The 10,012-nt window shown below is 55.2% G+C and overlaps 1 protein-coding gene across 1 annotated transcript in view; it reads right to left on the reverse strand.

The window, feature by feature from the left end:
* IGF2 (insulin-like growth factor 2) overlaps nucleotides 1-3,156 on the reverse strand; it is a 9,016-nt gene extending 5,860 nt beyond the window's left edge. The window contains exon 1 of the mRNA XM_009892031.1: nucleotides 3,003-3,156. Coding sequence (XP_009890333.1) covers nucleotides 3,003-3,156 — 154 coding nt within the window. The remainder of the gene's footprint in view (nucleotides 1-3,002) is intronic.
* Between the last annotated feature and the right edge of the window lie 6,856 nt (nucleotides 3,157-10,012).

Below are 10,012 nucleotides of genomic sequence, written 5' to 3' on the forward strand. Positions count from 1 at the left end.
TTATCATTTTCTCGCCTGCGGCGTCCTCTCGACCTGCCCCGCTTTTTTCACTCGGGGCTGCGCTCAGCATCCCTCCACCGTCCCCGATGTGGGTGCCGGGGAGCAGGGAGAGAGGGTCCCAACGCCGCGGCAGAGCCACGGCGGATTGCCGTCACCTTGTCGGCACCTGCGAGCCGGCCCCAAAAGCCTTAAAAGTCACGGAGGAGAAAAATCACGGCAGAGGGCAGAGAGCAAAGCGTGCGTGGCCGCAGCTGCAGCTTGTCCAAGCATTCCCAGGATGCGGCGCGGGGCTGGCATGGCTATGCACATCGCCGTGCCCACCCTGCATCCCGTGGCCGGGTAACCCCCGGCGCTGCTGCCTCCTGCCACGGTTGGTGCAGCTCTTGCAGCCTCAGCTTTTGAAGGCAGCTTCAACATCCTCAGCCCCAAGCACCTGCTGGCCACCATGCCTCCAAGGGTACCTGGGGGCTGGGACTCGCTCACCATGCCAGTGGACAGATGGGCATCCCAGTTATCAGAGGGTGCACTCTTCTCAGTCTAGGTTGCATATTTCCCCATCACCAGATGCTGGGGGGATGAAGCGCCATCGGCACACCACATCTGCTTGCATGGATGCAAACAGCACTGTATTTCAGAGCTAGTTACGCTGGCCAAGTGCTCCCTTGTAAGAATGCAAAGCGTTAAGTACTTAAATCACCGCTGAAGGAGAAAACCAATAATGGATTTTCATACCTTTTTTTTTTTTTCCCAAAATTACCAGTCAGATGCTTGCAACAAGATCTGTTCAGCAAGCAGGGCCCACCTGCACCTGTGGGACAAGGCTGCCCAACTCATTTACCTCCCATATGAACGACTGCGCTAGCGCAGGCTGCTCATCTGGTCGCACATCCCATGCTGAGAAGTGCTCATGACAAACCCAGGCCCAGTTTTAAGATCTAAACCCGCAATCATGCAACATAACCGTGCCCTATCAGACAGCAGTATCTCCATGAGGGTTTAGGAGTGAAGATGAAGCCAACTGATGGAGGTAGAGGGAAAAAACGAGGTGAGTTGGGGATGCCCAAACCCTTCATCAAGTAGAGCCATCACCGCTTTGTCTTCAGCCCAGCATGGAACAGGCTGGCCAGATGCCGAAGGGGTTAAAATATGGGACTGGGGGGACTTTGCTTTACCCCCAGCACCTGGGTGCTCCAGAAATATTCAAAAAGAACAAGGGGGTATAGGAGAGGACAAAAAAAAAAAAAGAAAAAAAGCAAGAATCCCCTTGCAAGCACCAGGCTGGCCACTTGGCACCAAGCGATTTGTCTGCCTTCAAAAGTGTTTTTATTTTGGCCTGGGCAGCTGGGTTATTTGAGGTGAAAGGAGGTCAGTTTGTCCGTAAAACAAAAGCCCCATTCCCTTTCATCCCCATAGAGGGGGAGGAGGGAAAAGAAACCACGGGAGGGAGACGGATGCTCCTCTATATATAGAGGGAGAGGAAGAGGTGTGAGAGCGTGAGAGGAGCTTGCCTCCTCGCTGCACCAGTAAGGCCAGCCCCGAACCCGCCACCTCGGCCGAGCTCCGGCGTGGGGCTCGTTGGTGGAGGAAAGGTGGAAGGGGAGATGAGAAGAGGAAGGGCTCAGAGAGAGGAAGGAAGAGCAGCCAGGGCATCCCCAAAAGCACTGCCTGCCCGCAACACCTCAGGAGGGAGCTGTGAAAACATCCCGCTGCTCAGCTGGAATGGGGAAGGGCGATCACCCCCAGGTAGCTGCAAAGCCACCTGCAGCCTAACCACCTGCCCAAAATTACACAGCCCGAACACTGGCTGCTGCTGGATGTGGGATCCCTCCGCCTCTCCCTGCCCAACCTCAGCAGGCAGCATCGGACAAGTCTAGCTGAGCATCCAGGCTGGGAAGGGACATCCAGGGTCATCTCCTAACTTTGCAGCACCCCGTTCACTGCACAGGCAGACTGGGACAAGAGGGAGGCTGGCTCTCGACTCCACTACTCCAAAAAACACCCTGTTACTTGAAAGGGACTTTTTAATTCCTTTTCCCAAGGCAGAGGCAAGACTGCCGAATACCACGTGCAGCTGGTATCTCCATCCTCTTCCCCCCTGTTTGGCTTTGCTTCTTTCCTGTAGTCCTCTGTGGTTCAGTCCTCAGTGGGCAGCAAGACACAGGGCCTTCCCTCTCCCAAGCACAGAAAGGCACCGAAACACCAGAACGAGGCGTCACACTTGAGGCATCTTCACCCATAGATTACTGAGCACCCATCACTACTGGTTTACTCCTCCTTCTCCCTGTTTACCAGCTAAGCCGTTGGACTGCCAACACCAACAGTCCAAATGCCCAAAGCATCCTGGTGGAAAGCCCACTCCAGCCAACTGTCCTGCCAACTGTCCTGAGGCCACCTGCATTCCATGGACAATAGCAACGCTGCATTTTTTTTTGCACTAGCTGCACTGCAAAAGGGTAAGACATCCCTTTTCAGTGACAGATTCACCAGCCGGTAGCCAGGAGAGCATGAAGCATATTTTGGGAGCAGCCTAGAAGCTGCTAACTATGCCCAAGCAAAGCCTGACCAGAAAGGGGGAGCGCTCAGCTCCCTGCCAGCTCTCAGGATGCAGCACTTTGGGCAGCAAGGTTTAAAAATAAGCCAGGGTGCAAGATCAGCAGAGAACTGGCTGCAGGCATCCTCGTTAGTTTAACGACTTGCCCACATCGCTTGTGAGCCAATCGCCCGTGGCTCCCCAGCGATATTCAACGTTCCCAAGCATCAAATGCAGGACCCAGTTTCCCCACGGGACTAGACAGTCCCCAAAACCAGTGCGAGGTGGGTGCACGTCACCCCGAGCATGTCGCTTTTCTCGCTCCTCTCCTGGCCCACCGCCATGTACAAGGCAATCACAAAAAGCACCAGGCTGGGAAACCCCTCCTTTCCCTCCCAGCCCAGCTCCACCGAAGCAAGACACGGGATGGGGGCAGCATCCTGCCCGCCGCTGGCGGCCGATTGGCACTTACTGAAGTAGAAGCCCCTGTCCCCGCAGACGAACTGCAGCGTATCCACCAGCTCCCCACCGCAGAGGGTCTCCGCCGTGCCGTACGCCGCAGCCGAATCCAACGCGTAGGCCAGGAAAGCCAGCAGCAGCAGCAGCATCCGCCTCGCCGCACACATCCTCTGCACCTGGGGACAGAGGCACAGCATTAACACAGAGCGAGAGACCCCTCTCTGCTACCTCCCCCAGGCAATGCCTCCCCCCAGCCCACAGCACGCCTGGGGTGAGACGCCCGGACATGTCCCTGGGATGCTGCAGGGAAGGACCGGCAGCGCTGAGCCGGCCGCTGGTGCAAGGCTGGCTCCCCGCGCTCGCCTCGCCCGTCAGCCGCTCCGGCCAGACAAAGTTTGCATTGAAGCAGTTTTTCCATTGGAAAATCCCACTTCAGCCTAACTCTGAAAGGCTTTTATTCCCCCTGCACTTTCAACGGCGTGATTTTTTATTTTTCCCCCCTTTTACATGGGAAATCATTCAAATGATTATCAGGAGGGTTGTGGGGTTTTTTTTTCAGTTCCGATGACAGGTTTTCATGCCCTACCTGAACACGTTTCCCCAGAGCAGAAACAAATGAAGTTTCAACCTGTCCTAGAGCTGCTTTTGAGGAAAGCTGGGTTTTGCCAGGGAGCAGTGGCCTTCGCCCCAGGCATGCGAGAGACCCACGCGGCCGAGGCTCGGGCAATCGAGGGGCTGATTGCACAAGCCGTGTTTGCTGACGAGAGCCGGGACCGAGAAGACATCCCTCAGGAGCAGAGCTGTCCCACGGGAAATGCACCTGAGGCATCACCAAGGAGGGCCAAGGGGGTATCAGTCGGCACAGAGGATTAAAAACGAAACTCCCCGGATATTTGCTAACTAACCCAAAGATTTCCTCTGACTCGGCTCCAGCAAACAGCATTACCTCCGTGTCAGCTTCTGCAGGTGTAAAGCCAGGGTGCTATTGCCTCACTGGGTGAAGCAAGACCCATGGATGGTTTGAGGCACTGGAAGTCCCTCAGTGATCATCATCACTGTATATATACAGCCAAATAACGATGGCAGCCAGAGAGATCAGCTCAAAACAACGAGAAGTGTGGCAAAATAGTAGCCAGCATGGGGCAATGCTGAACCTCAAGCTGAGTGTACCCTCTCCCCGCTAACGCTCAGCCAAGATGCTGGGTTTCACGTCCAGCCTTCATCACCATAGCATCTGAGCAACTCAAGAATAATATCAGTTAATGAATATTACCTCACCCCCCGGGGATGCTCAGAGATGGAGCCGAAGCCCAGGATAGATTAAATGACTTGCCCAAGGTCACGGGGGAAGTCTGCAGCACAGCCAGGAAATTAGCCCAGCTCCCCCAGGGCCCCGCTACGGTCCTGCCAGCAATAAAGCCACCCTTGCTACCAATTTTTTACTAGCACATAGCTCAAATCGTCGCTGCTAGAAATACGCCCTGCTTACGAGTCACAAGCTCTTGTGAGTGGCGGGAGGACAGGGATCAGCAGCAAGAAAAGCCAAAACGGAAGCTGGAAGGTCTGGGTGGGCTGAGGGGGGCATCCCCCCCGGCACGAGCTTCGATGCCCATAGTATAGCTCAGCCTGTGCTGGCAAAATGCCTCCAGGGCTCTGGAAAAGAGAGGCAGCAGCACTGGGAACAAACCGGGCTCAAACCAGCCAGTGATGGGAGCGGGATCAGCTTTTCCAGCAACACCAGTCCTTTCATCCCACCTTGGGGGCTTTGGTCTAAACTACAGTAGGAGCAGAGGGATGGCACCGGGCTGTGATTGCACCACACTGCCAAGCTGCAGTGTTTTGCCACCAACAGCTTTTCACCTTGATTTGTTTATCGAGTGGCCGACGGGTGTTTACTGGGCCTCCCCAGCATGACCGCAGCGTCACCTGCGCTGCTTGAGTCATGGCCCCGGTGCAGCAGCATCAGCAGCTGGATCTCCAACTGACATGACAGCAATGATCCTGCTCCTTCTCTTTTTTTTTTTTTCCCTATTTTTTTTTATGTTCAGCTCCTGATTGCTCGTGTCCCTGGGGCACAGGTAGTGCCGGCAGCTCATTGCCAGGGCGGCAGATGCACACCAGCCAATGCCGCTGCCGAAGCTGCTGACGTGGGACTTGAGGACACCCAAATAATCCCCCGTCCCCAATTAGGCTTGCGCTGGCTGCGAGCGCTGCGGCTAACGAGCAGGCTGCGCGCTGGCCTCCCCAAAGCTAGACCCGGTCCCCCAGAAGGAGCTTCCTTGGTGGCAGGGGTGACAAACGCAGTTTTTCCTCCATATCCAGTCTAAAGAAAGGGTTGAGATGCTCTGAAGCAAGGGGAGAGTGAGCTTTTGTCGGCAGGGCGATATCTGATGCTGGGGAGACCTGATACCTTCTGTGGAAAAAAACTTGTGATCCTTGGAAAATACCCGCTCCTGCGCAACCCACACTGCAAGCACAAGGTGGTCCCTGGCAGCCCTCCACTGCGAGCTCTTGTAGGATACCCACGCACCCCATAACTCCAGCCAGTAAGCCCCCCTGAAGCCAAGAGGACAGGGACGGTCCAAATGCTGTCATCCTGGGCTAACACGGAGGTTTGCGATGTGATGAAGTCCTCCCTTTGCTCGCGCATCAACCACCAGCCCTTTCCACCGCTGTCACCTTGGCGTCTCCCCGCTCCCTCCAGCAGCCGTGTAATGAGAAACCGGGCAGCAAAGCAAAAAGCATCTTTATTTACTACCCGGTGCTGCAGTTTCTCTCCAGCTTGACGGAGCCGCAATCCAATCCAACCCCGTGAGCCCTTCCCTCTCACTTTGGCCCTACTGACCCTGCCGAGGAAAAGCCACCAGGCTTCACCCAAAGGCTAGGCAGGTTCCCGGGGTGCCCTCACCGGCTCAGCGCATCCCGATGACCTTTCAATTGATCCTCCCCCGGTCCCACCTCTCCTTAGCAGGGATGAGCAGTACCCAGGCAGGAGAGCTCATACCCGCCCTGCTGCACCTGGCAGAACAGGCACTGCTCCCCAAAATGGGACGGCACAGCATCGCTGGGTACCTGCATCCCACCACCCCCGTGCAAGCATCATGCCAGCTGCCCAGGTTGCACGCAGCTTCAGTTGTCATGGCCTAATCCCACTCAGCATGGTGAGTCGAAGCCCTATGAACCCCTCTGAGCCTTCATTTTCCACTGGAAACATAGGACGGCACTGCTTTTGGTTTCTCTTTCGAGCATTAGGACAGGCACAGAACCCTTAGCTGTGGGACAGGGGTGAATTCACACCAGTGGCTGGAAAACCCTTTAGCTTTTATTAGAAAGCGTCTCTCACGCGAGAGGTAACAGGAATAAGGCAGTGAGAGGTAAGCGGGCCGCTTTCCTATAGGACAAGGTCCTGTGTCCACTGGGAGAGAGGCTACACCCAACGACGGTTCATTCCTGCCAAAGGGGGTTCAATCAGCCATGCCGGCTGCTGTTCCCCCTCATATGCCCACAGAGAGCTCAAGTGCTTCAAGATGCGGTTTAAACCAGAGGCGGTGGGAATGGCAGCACGAGACACGCCGTGTGCCCAATAACCCAAGAGCCAAATTCCTCCTAACGAGGGCGCAGACCCCACGCAGCGTGCAAGAGAGTAATGCAAGGGGAATTTCTTGGCTGCAGAGGTACGCTGTACCATCCTGGGAATTGCACCCGAGAGCAGCCTTCTCGGCGTGGCAGGGGCTCAGACAAGCCATGGGAGCACAATGCTGGCCCCCCTCCTCACCTGGAGAGGGCCTGCTTTGCTCTCCATCCTTCCCGTCCCTCTCCTGCCTTCCCCCGCATCCCCAGGTCCCCGTGCGACGCTTGGCTGCTGCGGGAGCCAGCTCGGAAGAAAGCCGCTATGCATGGGATGCTCCCAACTGGCTTGGGACTCCCACGTATTCCCCCCTCACAGCACAGGCTGCTGCACCCATGGCCGGGAACCCCCAAAAACCTCTCGGCAGCCCCCAACCAGTGGGGATGCGCCAACAGAGATGGTCCTCTTGGAGCGGCTGCGGTGTGCCGGGATCGAGCCCGAGGGCAAGGCTGCAGTGGAGCCACCCTCCCGCCTGAGGCCGTTAAAGGCTTTTTCAGGATTTGCTGCCGAATCAGTTGGATTGACGATTTCTGTCCAGCTGCTGGGGAGTCAGGGGCCAAGAGGCCACAATGTGCTACTCGGCCCTGTTGCCAAATCTCGGAGGACAGCTCAGGCATCCCTTGCATCCAGGCTTGTGCTGAGCCAACCAAACCACGGTGCCTCTCTTGGGCAACAAACATCTCCCCAAAAATGGAGACTAAACCTCCTGTCTGACCTAATTCCTTCTTCAGTCTGGCCTTCATTACAATTTAATATGAACAGAACAACGTAGGAGGGAATTGACAGATGGCCCAGTCTGCAAAATTTGGATTTGGACGGCAAAAAGAAAAAAAAAAAAAATAAAAATCTCACTTCTTTGTGGAGCAGTGCAGCATTTAAAAGGGAGCACGGCGAAAAGTCATCGGCCCAAACCCAGCAGCATGTGCAGGAGAAGAAAACCCCAGTTTGTGCATCCCAGCCTTCACCACCCTCCACCCCTCCAAAAAAAAAAAAACACCAAAAAAAGCGGGCAGACTGATGTTTCGATGCTCTGACGACTGCCTGCGAGAGATGCTGAGCGTCTCTCTGTGCTGCTCCTCTCGGAGGGCAGCCCTCGGAGAGCAGGGAGCTGACCCGGTTTCGAGCGCGGGTCTCCTGCAGGGGCAGGACGCAGGCGTGTGCGCCAACCCCGCACGTGCCAAGCGAGTGTCGCCCCTGCCCACAGGCAACCTCTCGCAGGGAGCCGGGCCACCATGCCCCGAGGTGCCAAGTAGCAGAAGGCTAGTGGGGAGAGGCAGGTGCCTTGGCAGCCAAAAACCCCCCTGGGGCTGCATCTTGGGCAGAGGCACAGGGATGAGGCGCCCAGCGGTACCCGAAGGGAGAGGAGCCGCCGCATGCAGTGCTGCAGAAGAGCCTCCCTTTTCATCTAAAAGAGAAAGGATGGGATTTCCAACCCACAGCTTGGAAGGAACAAGCTTCAAAACACAAAACTTTTGACCAGCGAGCTGTCAGGCGAATGAAAACAACCCAGGACCGGGGGTTTTGCTGGTTAGCTCAGGCTTGAAAAAAATAAAAAACTCCCGATTCCTGGCACCTGGCTCGCATGACATTTATATGGCTGAGGTTGGCAATGCTGCTGCTATTTTTAGCCCTCATTTTTTTGTCTTCACTGCTTGTCCCCATCACCAGCCCACTCCGCCCCACGCCGGGGGTCACCTTTCCGCCTCCTGTGCTGCAAGTGGGGAGAGACGGCCGCCGCCTCTGCCTGCGGGACAGGGGCCGGGGTAGGCAGGGGGGCACTGCCTGCACCCCGCGGCGATCGGTGCTGCAGCAAGGACTACCGTAGCTGTGGAAAAATCAAGCTGAAAAAGGTGAATGGGGTATTCAGTACCATTTACTCACCCCGCTGGGGAGTAAGAACGTATTGCACAAATTTTGGTATGCAGCCCAGAAACATTTGATTTATTGCATAAAAAAAAGGAAATGCAATCTTGCTTAACTCTTCTAAAGACAGCTGGCAGGACCCAGGGAAGGGATTTAAGTCCATTTTAGTAGCCTCACTTAACTCCTTTCTTTATTGTTCCTCTCTCCTTTCTGCATTCCCGTCCAAAACCTGGAGTATATCAGGGAAAGTTAACAGCAAGTTAAGCTGTTAAATCAGAAATTGTGGTGACTGGAGTCTACTGGCAAGTGATATTCCCACAACACGTTGAACTTGCTTTATGTCTTGGCAGAGCAGCTTTAACCCTTTCAGAGCCGGGCTGCAACGCCAAGGCGGATTTCTTCCCCCGGTGCCCCCCACCTCTCCCGACCTCTCCCGCGAACGTGCGGAGGGAGCCGGTATCTCTTTGCCCCCTAAAGTCACACAGCAGCCTTTAAAAGCAAAGACAACCCAAAGAAGGATCGGAGAGGTCAGTCCCAGGACACGAGCGGGGAGAGGGTGGGCCACTTACAGTGCTCGTATGCACTGCTGGAAACACACCAACTCCTCGGTCCCTCTAAAAATAAGACCTCACCTGCTGTGTTTGCTTTATTTAAAAAAAGAAAAGTACAGAAATGCTTTTCTCTGGGGCTCCACCAGGCAAGCCGGGCTCGCTCCAAAGCCTATAGGAATCAATGGGAAGACACGCACTGACACCTCCGGGTTGGCTGGTCAAAGCAGCAGCCCTCCAGCCAGGCTGCAAAAAGGGATCACCTGTCAGAAAAAGCACCGGGACACACACGCAGACACATTTTGGCTCTCAAATTTCATGTGGCGGTGGGAGGGGACCCGCGGTGTCAAATCTTTTATCCCTTAATGAATTTTCACAGGAGCCGGGATAGCCCCTTTGAAAGGCTGAGTGAACTTGTGTGGGTGTCGACAACGTGGAGCAAGATTTACAGCTCTGACCCGTTCACCCCCACCGAAATTGTCAAGTTGGGTCCAAAACAGCTCAGCGAAGCTCAAATCAGAAGTGTCAGTCAGTTTTATTCCTCCAGATGTCCTTAGCACAAAGTCACCCTCACAAAACCCCACGACCCAGGCTCCTCAACTCCACTGTAAATCAAGGCAAGAGGAGGAATAAAAACCCCGACACGCTGCACTCTCAAAGTAAGAGGAAAAAACAGACGCGCGCGCAACCTGACAACAAACAAACCTAAAGAAAACCAGGCCCTTGGCCTCCCAAGCACATCCCGGCATTTGGAAGAAAACTACAGACTTTGTATGGGAAGCCTCGATTGGAGGCTTGAAAGCAGTGTTTCTCCCGAGGTGTCTATTTAAAACCACCCACACAAACCTTGTTTTTACACTTGATTGCTCCACGCCGCCTCAGCGAGACCTGGCGTATCAGAAACCCCGCTAAAGCACCACTGGCTCCAGGCGAGGCAGCCACATCTGCTGGGACAGTTACGCTAAATCCGAGGTTCCTCATGTG

This window comes from Charadrius vociferus, unplaced genomic scaffold (assembly GCF_000708025.1).
Source record: "Charadrius vociferus isolate BGI_N301 unplaced genomic scaffold, ASM70802v2 scaffold179, whole genome shotgun sequence".
NCBI lineage: Eukaryota > Metazoa > Chordata > Aves > Charadriiformes > Charadriidae > Charadrius > Charadrius vociferus.